The sequence below is a fragment of the Heterocephalus glaber genome, unplaced genomic scaffold (assembly GCF_053883595.1).
Source record: "Heterocephalus glaber isolate CG9 unplaced genomic scaffold, H.glaber_assembly_v1.0 deba00000676, whole genome shotgun sequence".
NCBI classification, from domain to species: domain Eukaryota; kingdom Metazoa; phylum Chordata; class Mammalia; order Rodentia; family Bathyergidae; genus Heterocephalus; species Heterocephalus glaber.
The window spans coordinates 1,504,943-1,524,372 of record NW_028258156.1 but is presented as its reverse complement, the minus strand read 5'-3'; the positions used below and the strand labels follow the sequence as shown (position 1 = coordinate 1,524,372).

General features: G+C 40.7%; 1 protein-coding gene across 1 annotated transcript in view; it reads right to left on the bottom strand.

Moving 5' to 3' along the window:
- Cpvl (carboxypeptidase vitellogenic like) overlaps positions 1 to 19,430 on the bottom strand; it is a 125,960-nt gene that overhangs the window by 84,980 nt on the left and 21,550 nt on the right. Inside the window, 4 exon segments of the mRNA XM_087206592.1 lie at positions 4,288 to 4,354; positions 9,271 to 9,350; positions 10,767 to 10,825; positions 11,914 to 12,027. Of these exon segments, the coding sequence (XP_087062718.1) occupies positions 4,288 to 4,354; positions 9,271 to 9,350; positions 10,767 to 10,825; positions 11,914 to 12,027 (320 nt within the window).

Sequence of the window (19,430 nt, the reverse complement as noted above, 5' to 3'; positions counted from 1 at the left end):
ACCACACCAGAAAAAGAGAGAGAGATAAGGAGGGAAGGAGGAAGGGAGGGAGGGAGAAACTCAAAATAACAGGCACAGAACAGAGGAGACGATGTCACATCCCAACAACGAGACAGCAGAGCTTCTCTGAACACTTCAGCCCCTGTCTACATGCATTGGGTCATATGCTTTGGAGCCATAACAGATCAATCCAGCTTTTCAACATGAATGGTAATAAGGGGCATCATGTGTTAGGTGCTCATCACAGCCAGTCACTATGGTAAATCTCAAGCAGGATTATCCAGTTAAATGCTCAAAACAATGGTATGCAGCAGGTATTATTATTATTTCCAGACTCCCTTACACCAAAATCAAGCCTCTGAACTGTTGCTCTCAGCATTTTGAACATCTGGCTATCTTCATTCACAGCACACAAATATGAAGGGTATATTAGATCCACTGCATTGGCATTGAAAAGTGTCTACAATTTCTGAGTTTATGCATTTATTTTTCTAGGACGATTCTATAAATTGAGTGACATTATTTGTTCACCCTCTCTAAGAGTATGAGCAAATTAAGAGTTCAGAAAAGAAAGGATTTTCTTTTCAAGAAAAATCTAATCATTTAGGGGGAAGCAGGTGGAAAGCCAGGATGGTGGGTTGGTACTATGTTAAAACTATAATTATATATAGACATTATGAGGGTAAGTCTAGGTAACTGCAGTTAAACTTCTAATGAAGCAAAACACCCCCTTGGAAGTGATCTAATATTAAAACCAACCCCTCTAATTGTAAGATGAAAATAAGAGGTCCAAGAAATTAAAAGATTTTCCCAGAATCATCCTGTGAGATCCCAGGCCTCCTAATTACTAATCCAGAAGTTTTTCCCCTTCTTCATTCTTCCTCATGAACTTAATACAGAAGACAAAACAGACGCAACCAAGTAGACTGGAGAAACATAACTTCTAATAATAACAGACTGCTGAGGCACCATTATTCCATGTTCCTCCTTCTAACAAGAGATGTGCCCTCAGACCGAATGGATCTGTGTGGTTCTTATGAAAATGATGCTACCCGGTAACTGCTTCCCTACCACAGGCCCTGCCTGTCCTCATCCACATCTTCCTCCATCACTTGAAGGCACAGATTTCCCTAAGAATATTCATCCTGGCAGTGAAGGATGTAAAAGGAAAATTGTCCTTTCCTACATACAATTGGAAATAACATGCATAAAACCACCAAGCAGAAACAAAATAGGTAAATCAAATTTTTCACCCAAGATCTGGCAGTTTTACTGACTAGTCAACATCATGGTTAACAACTTCACCACACTACTTGCAAGATAAGCAATTACACAGATCAGCAGATTGTTCTTCTGTTGAGGGGAAGGAACAGGCATTTTCCAGAGTTGCCATCAATTGGCCAGAGTATCACATCCCACCCCTTTCCCCAACCTGCTTCCGAAATTGGTTAAAAGGCAAGAAATAGCAAGAACTTCTTTGTAGAGCTCCTAAATAATCCCAACTGGACAAATGGCCAAAAAACCCCTCCAGTACAATATGTTCATCATCCTTCCCAAATAGCTTAGAAAGAGAAGAAAGCATGCTCAAGAAGAGAAAGTTTCATGAGCTTCCCATTCACCTGGAAAATGGAAACCATTTTCTTCGTTCATTCCCTTAGCATGAACATTTGTGGATGTGCTTGTCCAGGATCCTCCCAGCCCTTGCTCTGGTATCAACACTTGGATCTTTCTCTGGACATCACTCACCTCCCACACTCTGGCCTGAAGGTTCAGACGGGGAGGACTCAGCAAAATCCTTCCCCACCCAGGGCCATAGGATAGGCCTGGGCACCATGCTGGCCAATTTGCACATTCCTTCCCTCTGACCCAAGTTATTCGTTCTTGGATGGTCATGTGATCCAAATGCCTGATTCAGGAATATGGATGGGATTGCTGGGAAAAAGAATTTGAGCTAGTCATGTATACCAGCACTGGGATGGGGAGAGGGGATAGGGGTACCAGGTGAAAAGAAATTACCTGAGAACGAAACCAGAAAGGCACAAAGCCAACTGAAAGGACCAAAGAAGAATAAGAGACAAAGTCCTCAGAAAAGAAATTTGGAGGTTTCTTGTTGGCCATTAATACTGATCTAGCAGCTGGGGGGATTTAGCTCAGTGGTTCTGCTGCCTACCTAGGAAGTGCAAGGTCCCAAGTTCGATCCCTGGTACCAAAAAAAAAAAAAAAAAAATACTGCTCTAGCAATTCTGAAGCCATCTGGGGTATATTGTAGGATTCAACCAAAAGTAAATACATCATGATGCTGCTAAGAACCACGGGCCTCAATGAGAAAGGATTATACAGATAAGCAGCGTGGACAGGAGAAAAGAACCCTGTGATGGGGAATTAGAATTATGGGAAGAGGGGTAAGTTATTTTTATGTTATGGCTCATCTCTAGATGTACCCCAAAGCCTCATGTGATCATAGGTGGGGCTTTTCAGAGGTGGCTGTATCTAGAGGATGTGATGCTGGGATTGATTCATAGTGTGGTGCTAGGATTAAGGGTTTCCCACCCCGGGTGTGAGTGCTACCCACCCTAAGGGTGTGTAGCCTGGATAGACTATAAGGTACAGAAAGAGGGCTACTGTTGTCACTGCTTTTTGCTTGCCACTTCTTTGCTACTTTGCTGCTTTGCTGCCTTCTTCCCACCATGAACTGTTTCTCTTCTGCAATGCTCCTCTGCAATGCCCCTCTGCCATGCCATCCTACCTTGGAGACAGCCAACTATGAACTATAACCTGTACAAACTGTGAGGTAAATAAACCTTTCCTCCCTTAATTTTGGGTGTCAGATATTTTGTCTCAGCAATGAGGAAAAGCAATGACAAAAACTATGTTTCCTAACTCTGTTCACAGACAAAGTCCAACAGAAATGACAACCTAGTAGCAATGGTATATCTAGTGGTCAGAACTTGGTTTCTAAATAACATTCCAATGAAAAGGAACCAGGGTTCCTAGAATAAATGACAGGTCAGAGTATGTATGTTAGTCAACTTTTGGTCACCGTGACAAAATACCTGAGATAAATAACTTAGAAGGAGAAAAGGTTAATTTTGGTTTATGGTTCCAGAAGTTTCAGTCCATAGTCATCTGGCCCTGTTGCTTGGGGCACATGATGGCACAGTATATCATGGCAGGAGTGCATGGAGGAGGAAGCAGGGTGACCAATAAAGAGAGAGGAGAGTTTAGGTCCTAATATTCCTTCAAGGACATATGCCAATAACCTAATGAGAACTACTAGTTCCTATCTCCTACAGGTTCCATCACCTCCCAACAGCACCATGGGCTTAGGGACAAAAACTTTACCACAGGGATTTCTGAAAGACATGTAAGACTAAACTGTGACAAAGGGCTAAGTTAGGAAAAGATGCTTCTAGAATGTGTATTTGTGACAAAACACAAGTAAATGTTCAAAGATTGTCATAAGGGCACAGGAATCAGCTTGAAGGGGATCACCATATACAAAATTAGAACAACATAAGCATAAAAACAACAATGATCACAATAAAATTTGATGGATTAAGTAAAAATAATGCTTGAGTCAGTGATTTTTAAAAAAGTAAATGACAGAGAGGGAGCAGAAGGAGAGGTCTTTTCTACAGAAGAATACCAGATGATACCTATACAAACAGAGATTAGAGAAATCAAACTACTGTAACACCCAGTGTAATAACAAATTCTGACAGAGGTCATCAATAGATACTAAAACTACTGGGAGAGAGATTTGGGGGAACAGATGTTCACATGGTCTTGGATTATTTATTAATTATAAGTAGAAACAGATGTGTTTACAATGCTGAGCTGTGACAGACACCACCTTGACCAATTGATCCAGGTTAGCATTACCTTAAAGAGTTACAAACATAATGTGGCTCCTGATGTTTTCACCTAATCTAAGCACTGAGGAGTGCATGTGACAAGTTTAGAATATGGGATATTCTACAAGGCACATGGCCTAGTCTCTTCAAAATCATCACCACGAATGACAGCAATACAAAAGGCAGATGACTGAACATGACAACCCATTGTACCCATCCTAATATATAAACCTTTATTGAGCCCTTGATTAAAAATAACTACAGAAGATCATTTGAAGACAACTTGAGATTTTTGAATATGGAATGATTCAATATTAATATACATCATTTATGCATGCATTATATATATATTTTAATGAATAAGTGACAGTTGTCAATATATTTCAGGCCTGATGATGCTTAAAGCACACAAGAAAATATGTCTTCAAGTCACCTCCCCAGTGGCATAAAAATCATTCTTTCCATACTCAGGAAACAACTGGAAAAACTGAATTAGTGCACTGCAAGAAGAACAAAACAAATGAATCCAAAAAATGCATCAAAATCATTTTATGTGTTGCTACCAACTCTAACCCTTTGACAATAAGGGTTCCTATATAAAATAAGATACCATTCTGTTGTGAGCACCTGTAGGGCATTTTTAAGTTTTGTGGGCATAATAATACTGCCTTCTGTGTGGTTAGAAAATATTGTGGGCTTATATGATACTAAGTGGACAGCAACACTCCAGGCAGATTTCCAAATCTCTGCTTTCACCTGTTTAGCATTTTTTTCCACTACTGGAGATTGAACCTAAGGCCTTTGCACTGAACTACATTTCCAGTCCTGCTTTTTTCAGTTTTGAAACAGGGTCTCACTAAATTGCTGTGTTGCCAAATTGCCCAGGCTAAACTCCAACTTGCAATCCTCCTGTCTCAGATTATTTAGTGATCCCTTATGTAACCATTTAGAGCCCCATTAACCTAGGTTTCTGGAGAAGCAATAGGATCCCTAGTTACTGACCAACCCCCATGGCGAGGGACCCTAAATAATGTATTTCTAACGGAATTCTCACAGTGTCAGTGTTTTAATAACCAAATAATCTAAAGGGAAACTAGCAATGACAACAGGCACTAAAGTGATCGCTGAGCTCAGAAACAGAAGTCACATTTACTAAAGACTGTAGTGAGTTATCTGAAATAAACTTAAATAGATTCAAGGAATTATTTCATATTAAGCAAGAAAAGGGTGGATATTTAGATAATTATCTACTTGACCAAAATCTCTCAAAAAGGAGATAAAAGTGCATGAAACTCAGAAGTCCTATGAATGTTCTGACCCAGATTACAAGGCCTGAGAAGCTAGGGAGGGTTTCTGGCCCAGCTTCCCGCTGAGGGACTAATCACCACAAACCATCAAGAGAAGATGAAAGGCAAAGAGGCTCTGTGAACCCATGAGAGGGAGAAAGTTCAAGGGTTACAGGGAGGCAAAATTGGGTTATTACAACCACCATGATCCTGGCTATACTTAATTTTCAAAGGCTCCATAAAAATTCACCATGAAACACTACTGCAGAGTTTCGGTGCATTTCTCTATTTTATTATTTATAGTGGCCTTTGTAGTAACTAAATCTGGGAAGCTGCATTTTTATAGCTTCCATGTTAGTGCTAGAAATAAGCTGGCTTTGGAGCAGAGATAAAAATAGGAGATCATTCTTCACCCTTCCCTCTCCTACCCTCAAACTAAAGACTAGTTCCTTTATATCATCCTGCTTGTTGGAACAGCAATAGATAATATAATAGAGTAAATCTTGATAAGGTTTATGCTTCAGCTGAAAGCTTATTTCCTTGTAGTACTTGTTGAACAGTGATTAGGATTGCCAGATTTAGCAAGTTAAAATACAAGGTGTCTAATCAAATGTGAAGTTCAGATAAATAACATTTTAGTGTGAGAATGTCCAAATATTGTCAGGCATATACTTTACTCTAAAAAAATTATTCATTGGTTATCTGAAATTCAAATTTAACTGGGCATTCTGTGTTTTATGTGGCAATCTAAATTGAAGGAGTTAGGCTCCCAGATACTTCTGGCTAGGAAATGCCAAAATTCTCTAGCTGAATTTTCCAAAGCAAAGAACTCTGAAGAAGTTATAGAGTTTTAATTTCACATTTAATCTATTTTTAAAAACTGACCTTTTTTAAAGCAAGCCCTTTATAGGTCTTTTTACACAGAGGCAAAGAATGAAAAGGGCTAATTTAGTAAACTAGATTCACATATGCCATTGAACTAGATGAACTGTATTTTAACTTGTTCATTTAACTATAATTCAAAGGCTCTTCTTATTGCATGGTGAGGGTCTACTTAAAAATAGAATCCAGATTCATGCCTGTGTGAAACTTCAAATTCTAGAAGGAGAACTGATCAAATAGATTACATATACATATATGTCTCTCTGCATTTGTCCAGGGATGAGAATTATGTGGCACAGAAAGCATGCATCTTCCAACTGATTCCTTCTGCCAACCTGAGCAGCACGGTGAAAAGAACATATCTATAAACAGAATTCTAGTTAAAGGCTATCTGCTGGCAGAAAGATACATTGAAGGACAATAAGGAGAAACAGAGATTCCAAGGAAGAATGACCAGGCGACAATTATTTCTGAGACAGTTTTTTGAAAGGGGAAGTCAGTGGACGTGGGACAGAGAAGGTGGGTGGAAATGATCTTGCACTGTAGACCCAAACTCAGGGCTGGAATCTGGTCAGTTCTGATGGTGTCAGGAGGATACTAAACACGATATCCGGGAGGATGGAATTCAACTAATCTAAGCAAGAGCTTCATACCAACAAAAGCCAAGCAAGTGTAGCTAAGGTTACTGAGGATGAAATGAAACAAACGCAGCAATGAGAATCTTGGTGGGTCCGTTGTTTTGGAGAATTCAAGAGGGGCCTCTTCTCAGTGCTTCCATGTCCGGGGTGGCTGAGCTGTGCTCCTCTCCACCCTGCATGGATCACACAGTGTCCTCTGCCCAGACAGGAAATCTGTTTCATAACTGCATTCCCAGGAATTCTCATCTAGCCAATCGTAGCAGTTCTCATTAGAAACCAACACAAGAACAGAATGACAGTAGCACTCTTATTTGGCAGCTGAGAAATGACTTCAGGTACAACTAGACCCCAAGCTTTGGGATAGCAGGGGCTGTGCAGCTGCTCACTTCAGGTTTACCAGCACCAGGGCTGGGTTCTGGCATACAGTGTGACTCCACAGATAACGAGTGGCACAAAGACAGTACCACCAGCTAGGATATCCTAATTAAAATGACACATTTATTATGTTTTAGTAAATTTGGCCTCCTGTGTATTAACAGTACAATCCAAGTGGAGACAACAAGAGAGAATCTTAATTAACATCTTGTTAGTTGAAAAAATTGCATTTCTGAACACAAAGAAAAAGAGCATAAATGTGAACGGCAAATGCCTCTTTAGGAGGCTACTCCTTACAACCAGGCACTGTTAATAGGAAAAAAGAATGGGGTTTTCAGGGAAAAAAAGGAATATGGTTTTCAAAGGGAGAAGAAGAAAGGCCTACTCTTTAAATCTGCAGTAGTAGCCCATTTACACGTTTCAAAGCAACCTTCTTATTTCAAACACCCATCTGGAGAGCCGGAGAGAAACATGTAGTCACAAAAGGAAACGAGTAGTGTAAACTATAAAGGAAACAGCTGAAATCAGTTTTCTGCACTACCCTTGATTAGCTATTTTCCAGTTCTTAGAGCCTGAAGCAAAGAGAACTAAAACAGCTATAAACAATGGATGCTTTGAAATAGGTTCTCTTTACATGTCATGCAAGAGGAGATGTACCACATGTCAGCAGTAAATATCCACACTGAGGGTCAATGGGAAGCTGGGAGCATCTTTAGGGTGGGGGAAGACAGGGGCTTTGCACTGCTCTGTCTTCCCGGGCGCTGATGCATTTCTTTAATACAGAACCTCTACCCTCAGGGCGTTTGCTAGTTAAACAACTGAGCTTGTTTGGATTTAAGCCAGAGAGGGCTGGCGCGGGGGTGGGCAGAGTAGGTTTCCTATTAGAAGAATGAGAGCCCATAGTGCTAAATGAGAGACAGGATGCTTGAGTCAATTTCTCAAGCCATCTAGTCCTGGCTGTGGAAAGAGCAGGAGCTGGGAGAGGGAAAGGGAAAGGGGCTGTCTGTGAGGATCCGAGGTACCTAGGAGCAGAGATGTGCAGACCTAACTCTCCCTCCGAAATTGAAAGTATCAGACAGAAAAACATCAGACGGAAAATGAAAATGGAGAAGACAGCAGTCATATACTTTCCTGGTTCAGCAGTGGGAAAGAATGTTGTTTTTGAGAAAAAGACCCAGAATTTTCTCTTTCCTCTCTCCCCAGTCATCTATCTGCCTTGGGGAGAAAGAACTATAAAATAAAAAGCTTTTGTCAGAGATCAGAAAACTTTGATCCTATCAGATACATTTTCACTTTGGGGATGGGCTAGGTTCACTTAAGCAACAATTAGAAGAATATGGGCAGAGGTGGGCTGGGGCCGCTGGTTAACTCCTGAGCAGTCGAGTCCTTTTAGTAGATTGCCAGGATACATCAAGTGGTAGGTACCCTACTGACCTGAAAGAAATCAGAACTTGGTCTCAAGGAATAGTTATAGACTGGAAAAATCTGACCAAATATGAAAGGTCATTTACTTTTTGTTTTAAAGTATTAAAAATAGTTATAATGGATATAAGAAAAAGAAGGGAAGAAATTATCTATATAACTTATATAATAAAGTATATTTATATAGTGTTTAATCAGGCTTATAGCCTTACATTTTTCCTTTTTTAAAAAAAACAAAACGAAAATTTTGTAACAGAAAAGGGAAAAGGAAGAGAATGGCTAGCAGAGCCACGTTTTCAGCTTGGAAAAGTAAATGAAAGAGAAGCAAGAGAGTAAAAAATTGCATCTGAAGGTCACAAAAGGAGAAATCCTGGGAAAGAAGACAAACAAATATCTGGAAAGATATCTTCTGGCACATGCAAAGTTAGACAAAATTTTGGAAAACAAACAAATTTCTAACACAGCTGGCTGAAAGGTTTAAAAAATAATCTTTGACTTGCACTGTCTCTATTTTCTCTTAAATTTTTTTTCACAAAATTACAAAATGCCTGAAGGTATTACCTCTTGTTCTTTCTCTGCTGGGTACTTTCATGATTATCAATGACAACAAAGTGAAAAGTATACTGTGTTAGGAGTGTATACATGTGTTTGTGCATATACTTGAATGTAAGTCCTTAGATAAAAGTATCTCTAACAATTTTTCAGAAATTGGACAAGGGCCAAAGAATACTAGTTCTAGCAGGGGAAGAATTTTCCTAATGAGATAGAAAAATGCTTGCTTTTAGAGACCATGAGAAAGCCAGGGCATTTCACCTGTACAGATCTCTCGCAACATCATCCTCGTTGACAGCATATCCCTTGGGATCATCAGTAAAACTGAAGCCTATGCCCACCTGAAGGGGAAATGAAGAAGCAGGTATAAACACAGAGACATGTGTGCTTTGGGGCCTCCAAGTAGCACCCACACTGGAAGGTGACCATACTTATTCCAAAGGCCAAGCCTCTGACTTCAGATTTCTTGATTGATTGCTATTACAGTACTAGGGATTGAACCCAGTGCTTTCACACTGAGCCACATCTCCAGACTGTTTTTATGTTTCGAGACAAGGTATTGCTAAATCAGTAAATTGTCCAGGTTGGGCCTCAGCTTCCTACAGCACTGGGATGACAGGAGTGCACCACCACACCTGACTGACTTCAAATTATTGCCATCACCCCTGCCTTTAGCCATATACACAAGAGGATGATGAGTGTTACCTACTCCTCTCACTTCCAAAGCCTAAACAAAATAAAGATTTACCTTGTGGCCACTGCTAAGCTGTCTTGATTTCTGCCAGATGTTATCTTCTTTTCTTTTTTTTTTTGAGACAGAGTTTCACTGTGTAGTTTGGGCTGGCCTTGAACTCACTATGTAGCCCAGGCTGTCCTCAAACTCACAGCAATCCTCCTGTCTCAGCCTCCTGAGGGGTGGGATTACAGGTGTACACCACCACACCCAGCTTGCCAGATATTATCTTAAGGAATAAGAATTCACCTTTTCTAGTCTTGCTATAGAATCAAAAGGACCATGGCTGTCCCCTTTCTGAAATCTGGAGGGTCTATTGCTTGGTCTTGTCAAGAAGGAACTCTTTAGCCTTATGTGGAGTTTTTTCTTCTTCTTTTCTTTGTTAGTGAGAAATATGGCCATATTGCCATTTCATCTTCAGTAGATAAGGAGTTTTACAATAATGAAGACCAATTTTAAATTAATATTGCCTTACACTTAGAAGTTCATACACCTGAGCTATTAATCAAAGAAGCTAGGAGGGATTTTGTGCCAATAATTTGTATAAGGAATGCACTCCCCAAATGTGAATATTTTTTCCCCAAGCACTCAGAGAACATAACATTTAATTCACATTCTTTTAAATATACAATTATAGATTGGGAAAAAAGGATGGTATTTATAGCCCCTGTATGTTATATGTATATATATATATATACATATATATATATATTTACAACTCCTTGCTCCAAGGCTACAAACCTATACAGCATGTTACTGGACTGAATTCCATGAGCCATTATAATGCAATACATATTTGTGTATCTAAACATTGCAAAGTTATAGTATGAATCATAAGCAACAGGAGTTTTTCAGCTCCATTACAATCTTGTAAGACCACCATAGTACATGTGGTCTGCTATTGACTGAAATGCTGTTACGTAGCACATAACTAAACTTAATGAAAAGAAAAATGACAGAGAAGCCAGCAATGAGACACTTCACATGGACAGAGAGACATCTCATAGGGCCATGTCCTACTTACCAGATTATCAATGTAGAGCATGGAAAGTGTGGCGGACCAAGGGAAATCTCTGGCATGAACTATTAAAAGAAGAGGGTTGAGGTTGAGTTATTAACAAAACATGCTCACTCTAGTCAGGAGCCCAGGACATCCACCTGTCCTAGTGAATTCTGGGTGTCCCTGTGACACTGTGTCATGCTGCTGCAGTGTGGACCAGACTCCAGCACTTTGACCTTCTCCTCTCCATTCTTCTCCATGACTTCTCCCCAACCCAGAAGGGTTTCTACATTTAAAATTAAGCTTGAGGGCCGGGTATTTAGCTCAGCGGTTCTGCCGTCTGCCTAGAAAGCGCAAGGTCCCGAGTTCAATCCCGGGTACCAATATAAAATATAAAATATAAAATAAAATAAAATAAAAACAAAAGCCCATGCAACTAGTTCATGAAGAAACATGGACAAACCACCTATGCCATAATGTCCTTCCATCCTGACCTATAATCAGATTATCCTGACCATCCAAATCCTGTTAATTTCCATTCTGCTCACCCATTCTCTCTCTGTTGAAGAGAGCAACAATTTCAAGAAAACCTGTTCACAAGTGTTTGTAATGTGTCATAAGCCAGTACAAACTCTGAATTCTGACCCAGGGAAAGTAAACAATCTCCCACAAATTAGACGATAAAATGGAGTCTAACTTGAGTTCCAGCCAGATGTGGCCTTCTCTCCATTCCTTCCACAAGCCCAGCCCCCACCCATCTCACTTCCACAATATCAGATCATTCAAGCAACTGAACCATAAAGGGTTCAGTTGGTGTGAATAATTAGGGTTATAATTTCCCCCATTAGGCCTATGCAAGAGGACTCTTCCAAATAGTAATAAATACCAACTGTTTTTGTAAGCCGAGAATGCTTGAGTCAGCAGCAGACTTTAAGAAAATGGCTTAGAACCTTTCACCCAAATTTCAAGGGAGAAAGTAGGCCAGTCGGGACACTTACCCGAGTGGAGCTCCTCCTCCTTGGACAGGCACTGGCAGAAAGTTGTGTTATTATAATCTGGAACTGTTAAACTATTCCCAGTGGGTCGGTATTTACTCTAAATTAGTTTTGGAGCAGATATAAGGTGCAGATGAAGGATTCGGCATAGGAAATACAGTCCAAGCAACACTTACCAGTCATGTTACATGTGACGACGTAAGGTCCGTGTTCCACGAACAGTCCAAACATGGATCAACTTCCTGGCCCACCCTGGAGCCAGAGGACAACTGGGGCATCCTCTGGCTGTACCTAGAGAAACAGAAAAGCCAGTAACCACAGAGAAAACTCCTCAAGCCACAAAACACTCACCAAGCCACAGAATACATCTAAGTACGCTTCCCCCAAGCCTCTTTGCTTTCCACACTTTGGTTACATCTAACAAAGCCCTCCTAGACCCCAGGGAGCGCTCTCCACTACAAACATAGGTCATCTCTTGTTTTGGGGAATTAGTATTTGCTTTCCATGCTGCTGACTCTTGTTATTCAGGTCAGTCTTTTCTTGCCAATAGACAGAAATCCTCTTGAATGTAGAAGCTTTGCTTGTGTGTGCTGCTAGACACCTACCACACTGCCTAGGAATGGGAGGCTCCTCCATTTCACCTCTAGATTTCAAACTGAGGTACAACAAAGAACTCATTCTCCTCAGTGACAGTTTTCCTCACCCTTTCACTGAGAACCCAAGTAGGCTTTCTAATTTTATTCTCCAAGAAGGTGAACAAAGGGAACAGAGCAACTTCCTTCAACACTGGGAAGACTGAGGTGAAGACAGGCTCCCAGGGTCTCTCAGCTGATGCAGATAAGAGTCACAAACTCCTAAGCAAGCCAGGTATTTATTAGGGGATTGAGAGAAACATAAATTAGAAAGGTCACTGGCAGAGCATGAATGCTGAAAATCAGCTCCTGGCAATGGTGTCAATACCTTCACCTCCGATAACAGAAGGTTTTTTCATTCTTCCAGTCAGCACACATTTATTGAACACTGATAGAGGCTAGATACCCAGCTAGGCATGAGGTACCTAGCTGAGGAGTGAGTGAAAAAGAAAAAGAAAGCCCTGTCATTCTTTCAGAGCTTACAGTTTCAAAGGGAGAAATACAGACAGTGAGTAATGAAAAAATAGGATTAAGGAGTGTGAAAAGGAAAGGAGGAGGGCTGGAAAGCAGCAGAGCTCACTTTAGACAGGAGGTGCAGCAGAGATCTCAATGAGGTCTTGAGGGCTGAACTGAGATCTGAAGGTAGAGAAGGATCCAGCCCCATGTGGAGAGCCAGGGAGCAAATCTTTGGACAGAGGAAATGGACGCCCAGCAAATCCTCCAACAGGAAGGAAGTGGGTAGGGAGAGCAGTGGGGCTTGGCCAAGTGTGAGTCCTCTAGAGTCACTGAAAGACAGTCTTTTGGCCCCTACAGGGCTCAGAGCAGGATCTAACGGTGACCTTCACTGATGTTCTTGCTCTCTGGATGTTTGGTCCTCCAGGCTCAGCAAACAAAGATTCTACTACTATAGCCAGAATGAAGTAATCTTCCCCCATCCTACTTTCCCCAAGTGTACAGACACACAACAGTGCCACTGAAGTCTGAGTGGCTGGGCTCCATCTGCCTGGACTAAGTGAGGAGGCTGTGGTTGTGGGCAAAGCTAATGTGGCAGAAGTGACTGGGAGGTCATTGCCAAGCATCTGAGGAAAGACCTGATCAATGACAGAAGGCACAGAGGGACTTCTCCAGCACCAAAAATCTGCCAGAGGTTCCCTTAGAAGCTCTGAAAGGGTTCCTTTGCTGAGAGGGCTGGTGAGAATGGCCATGGGCTAGAGAACAGCCTTCACCTGAGAGGCCACCTCTTGGTCCATTCTAAGCATGAAAAAATGAAGTGACATAATCAAAGCCTTTGAACAATGTCTAATGCATAATAAAAGCACAGTAAATGTCTTAGTTACTTTTCTCATTGCTGAGACAAAATACTCAACACTGAAAGTTAGAGGAGTTTGTAGAGGTTTCAGTCCATAGTCAGCTGGCTCCAAGGCAAGGTGGCATGACAGAGGGACATCAAGGAGAATAAACAGTCCATGGCAAATCAGGGCAGGCAAGAAGGCAGCAAGCAGCAAGCAATGACAGCAGCAAGAAAGCCTGCCTTTGTATTTCATCCAGGTTACCCGGCCCTTGGGTGGTGCCACCCACTTGGTCCCAGCATCACACTTCCTTGATCCAGCCACCTCCAACAAGCCCTATCTATGCCTACATGAGGCTTTGGAGGGACATCCAGTACAAGCCATAACAGTAAATGTAAATGATTATTACAATTAAGGAAAGAAGTAGAAAGAGTAGGAGCCCACAATCAGACAGAGACTTCCAATCAACAGGGCTGTAGCGACAAGAGCACAGTACATTAGCCAAGTATGTGAGCTTCTGCTCCAAAATACTGGGACTCAAATGTAGGTTTTAAAACCCTCAAGCTGAGTGACTTGCAACAAGCTGCCTAAGCTCTCTGGACCTCAGTTGTGCCACTTGTGAAATGGAGATTAACAACAGCACTTACATATATCATATAGTTGTTGGGAGGATTAAATAAATTACTTTTTGTAAAGCCTAGAGAGTAGTATATAGAACCACATAATGATATTTTGGTCAACAATGGATCACACATATAGCTGCAGTACCATGAGATTATACCACACTATGACATTTGTAGTCATCTCAGTCTATGCATATATATTCTATGATGTTCATGTGATGAAATTGGCTGAAGTGAATTTCACAGAATATGTCCTATCATTAAGTGGTACCCGACTGTACATTCTGCAAATATTAACAATCCTTTTAGATAAATACCAGGAAGTTATGGATAAACAGGAGAAGAAAACTGGGTTGTTTGGTAATTTTTTCTTGCTATTTAGCCCACAGCTTCCTTGGTTGGTTTTCACAAGTTAGTCTTCCTGCTTCATATGTTCAAATGTTCATGGTCACATTGAGAGAACCAGGGTCTTGTTTGCTAAGTCTCAGCAGGAAACATTAAAATGAAAGACAGCTTTTAAATGCTTTGAGGAAGAGAGTGAGCCCTGGATTTGGGATCCAGGCAGCGGGTGGCTCTTTCTGGCCATGCAATAGCTGAGACATCCTGGCTCTCTGCTTCTTTTGGCCTCAGTTTCCTCATCTGCCAAATGGTTATAATGCCTTTCTCACAGGCTTGGATGGATGCTTTGATGAAAAAATCCATGTGAAATTTGCTACAGAAATAACTAGCTCTGCCTTAATTTGCCTGGGCCCATGGTGTGTGGTATGTTTGACTATATGACATTTATCTCCTTTCAAATCCTCTCTCCTGCTGTTTAATACCACTCACTGAATCACTTTCTATTTATAATCATTCAGGAGTGGCATGAAATAACATGTTAAGGGGTAGAAAAACCATAGGATCTGGAAGGAAGTCACCCTTGCTTTTCTGGCCTCCTGGGGAATGTGAGATGCAGTGGCCCACTGATTCCCGAGCATATCCAGCCCCCTTCACCCCCCATGAATGTCCATGTGAACTCTCAGAGGCCACAGAGCACTCCCAGGGAGCCAGGGTCACTCAAGTTTGGATCATGTGAGGTTTTTAAGAAATCCTCCTGCCTAGGCTCAATCTGCAGAGATTGCATTTCCCTTGGTCTGGAGGAGTCAGATACCCCAAGTCTTTTTTAAAAGCTGTCAGGTGGTTCTCACCTGCAAGCAGGGCTGTGAATCTATGAGGTGGAAGGAATTTGCCTTGTCAGATCCCCCAGGCCTCTGGTCTGTGCTCATCCTTGCCAGACCTCCACCCTTCCCTCTCCTAGCCATGCATGTCTGTGTCTCTTCCTGTGACCTGGCAAAATGAAAGTGACTCTCAGGAAAAATGCCTGACCCTGAGAGGCCACACTACAAAGTCAAGTCAAACACCATGGTGCCAAAAGTCTTTCTTATGCAACCGTGAAGCACAGGACACTGCATTCTTGGAATGCTTAACTAATAAGAGCTACACACACACACCTCCAACCTCAGCTGACCTGGGTTCTCAAACTTTCCTGAAGGAGGTGAATGAGACTCAACAACCCCTGAAGAATCCTGTTTTTAAAGAAAACCCACGCTACATCTTTCTACATGGATGAGCCAACCAGTCCGCAAACTAGTATTGCCCTTATCTAGGATGAAATGTAAAAGTCAGTACCAGAAAATAAAGACCTGTGTGACTAATGCTAAATACCCAAGAGTTAATTCTACCACTGCAGGTAGACATATAATATGACATCATAATGTCAAGATTCACAATATTAACTACATAGTATTAACTTATATGTCCACAATAATGACATGAAATTACTATGGATAATCCTTAAAATAGTACATTCCAATCTCAATCGTGGAGATGGAGACCTTCTCCCATGTCCTGCCCCCCACTTAGGAAAACAGAAAAGTAAATGAAAACATCCAGAACAAAACCACATTGCAAAACTTCAAGTGAAATGAAGTAAGAAATAACTACTTTAATTTATTTACAGTGTCACCAAACTTAGAATTTTAAAAATATTAATCATATTAAAACTATAACTCAAGAATGTATCAAACAGATTTAGTGCATTTATTTTTTAAGCTTTAAAAAAATTCAAGACTATTAATATGATGAAAGAAGTATCTACTCTTTGGTGTGTGCATGTTTTTGTTTTTGAGACAGAGACTCATATGTAGCTCAGGGTGGCCTTGAACTGACTGTGTAGTCCAAGCTGGGCTTGAACTCCCAGGGATCCTTCTCCTTCACCCTCCTGAGTGCTGGTATTACAGGCATGTGCCACCATAACCGGCATTAAAATGAGTATTTATTCTTATCTAAAGTCTTTTTTTTCAATGCTGGTATTTTTAAAAAATCTCCCTTTCTAGAAATGATAACAGAGATATTTACCATTTCAGATTTTTGTGTATGCTACATAAATATATATACGCTGCCACACACATGCGTTCATATATCTTATCCCTGTTAAGTATGCTATATATTTTTTTTCAAATAGGATCAGGCTACATCTAATCAATCATTTATATCTGCTGTGTTCACTCAACAGCCTGCTGTGGACATCTCTTCCCAGCAGTACATACCATCTTTCAGCCGAACAGCATGACACTATAAATTTAGTACATTGCATTCATTCATCTAACATAACACCAACTACTCACAGGGCATTGTCTAGAGCTGTGCATGCAGACTAACTCCTACTCATGGTCAGGCAGAATACTCAACAGTTAAGAACAATGGATTCTGAATCCAGACTGCCAGAGATGAAACTTCAATTATTCTATTTTACAGCTGTGTGTCCTTGGGAAGTTTTGTAACTTCTCTGAGTCTCAGTGTCTTCTGCTTGAAAATACAGATAATAATTTCTAATTTATAAGGCTGTTGTGCAGATTTATACAGTTGATTTATGTACAGCACTAAAAACAGTGCCTCGTACTTTTTTTTTTAATGATTGTTTTTTTCTGATGGAGTGGGAAGACAGATAATAACCAAATGGATAGATGGATGGATGATATGGAAGAGTAAGAGAGGGTCAGTAGGTTGAATGCTCAAAGAGAGCCTTTGACGAGGGAATACTTGAGCTAAGATGAGTACTCTAATGGTAAACAGTTACACAGAAAGAAAATCAAATCTCTATTAACAACTTACAGATCTAAGTACTGTAGCAAGAAGTAATGATAAAAAAGGAAATTATAAATATTGTAAAAGGGGCAAAAGAATCCTAAATCTTTCAGTGAGAAGTATGTCTAGCAACAGAAGAGGTGGGCATGCAGGTCTAACAAAGCTGGACCCTTCCTTGGAGAACAAGAAACAATGGGGGCTTTACCTCAGAAGCCCTTTCAATTATTCTGGCGACCCCTGGTGGCCATTCATGAACTTGGATACCCCTTCCTTTGGGATTGTTCCAGATGAACAGCCCAGGAGGCAAGTTACCTATTCTGTGTCAGATTTTCTACAGAAGGAAATGTCACTACTTCTTACACTAGCACATTTCATTGCTTATTCACAATGATGGTGAAAACAAAATCTACTTTATGTCTTCATGGGCTGTCATTTGAAGCAAGCAAAACTCGTAGAAACTAAACTACTACTAATCTGCCCCTCTTCTTTCCAGATGGCTATGTCTTGCCTAGGTAGCATCACCACAATGAGCTCCAAGTCTTCATTTTCACCTCATCTCCCATCAGATAGACCCCAGGTTTTCCTTTGCATTAGAGAGACAGTAGAGATAACCTCACTTAGACCGTTTGCGTGACACTAAAAGGGTGAGATAATAGATGGGGTTGGGGGCCTAAAGACTTGCTAATTACAGTACTTTCCAGGAATATGGTTGTGTTCTGAGGACTTTATTAGGACGGCTCTGGGGAATGTTAGACATCTCATCACATTAGGGCAACACTTTGGACCAAGAAGTCATTCAAAGCAGATGGGCATCTTCTGACCCCTAGGGCTGGGTACAAAACTGTAGCCACCCTTCTCCTTCTACCCCAGGAAAGATACTACAATTGGGGAGAGGAAACAAAAACTAAACCACTAATAGATCCAAATCCATGGTACTACTTAAGATAGGAAGTGCGATTAGTAAATTAATTAAGGCCTTCTTCACACTTCTACATGCAGAGCCTGAGCATTTGCTTGGTTTAAGTAACGTGTTCTATCTTAATTGAAGTCATTAGTACCCCCAAGTAAATGTCTTTAAATTCCTCCAAGGACCTTTCAATGGACTCCCACTTTACCACACAGATTCCCTTCCACTGGTACTTCAGCTGCCACACTAATGGTGTTAATCAAGGCAGAGGGTTGCATTTCAAAAGCAATTTGTTTTGTGACTGGAGTTGTTAAATAGGTATGTAAAACTATTTTAATTCCACACACATACTTCCAACACATATGAACAACTTGCTTAAAACATCTGTGATTTTCAAAGCAATTTTACTTGTAGTACTTGCTGTTGAAACTCGCTCAGTCTGCCTTTACCACAATCATTGTCACTGTATCATCATATAGAAAATTAACTTTTTCAAAAGTTCTTCTGTGTGAGTCCTCTTTATGCCATTCTCAAGATTCCCTCAGATTCCCATCATGCTTTGATTTATCAATTTGAATCAGCTTCAGGCCCATTAGCATCTTCTCTTCTATCCTCCTCCCTAATCTTCCTACTTGGACCTCATCCCTTTCCCAAGTAGCTATGGCTGCTGTCTGTGCCTCCTGCCAAAAATCTGTAGGAAAATGGGAATGGGGGGGCGGAGGAGAAGAAGTCTTACTCTCTCTTCATGGTGTACCAGAAGAAAATGACTGAAAAGGTTAGTTATTTATTTCTTCACGTTAAATTTTCATTACCCAAAGGGAATCAGGTACTCAAAAGTTTTGCAGAATTTAAACATCCCTATGAATATATTGCTCTATAGTTTATCATTTTAGCTACTTCATTCTCTTTGCTTTGTCTCTTATAACCCTCTGTTCTTCCAGATCCCTGATAACATAAGGACAAAGAGACGATAAATAAGGGAGCATGAAGAAGACAACTGTCATGTTCTCCAGATCTTTCTTGCATTGCCAATGGGTTTGTAGCCACCTATAGCAGATGTATTTTAAGAAATCTGTCTAGCCCACATTTCCTTTTCTAAGAACCAACTTTCCATTC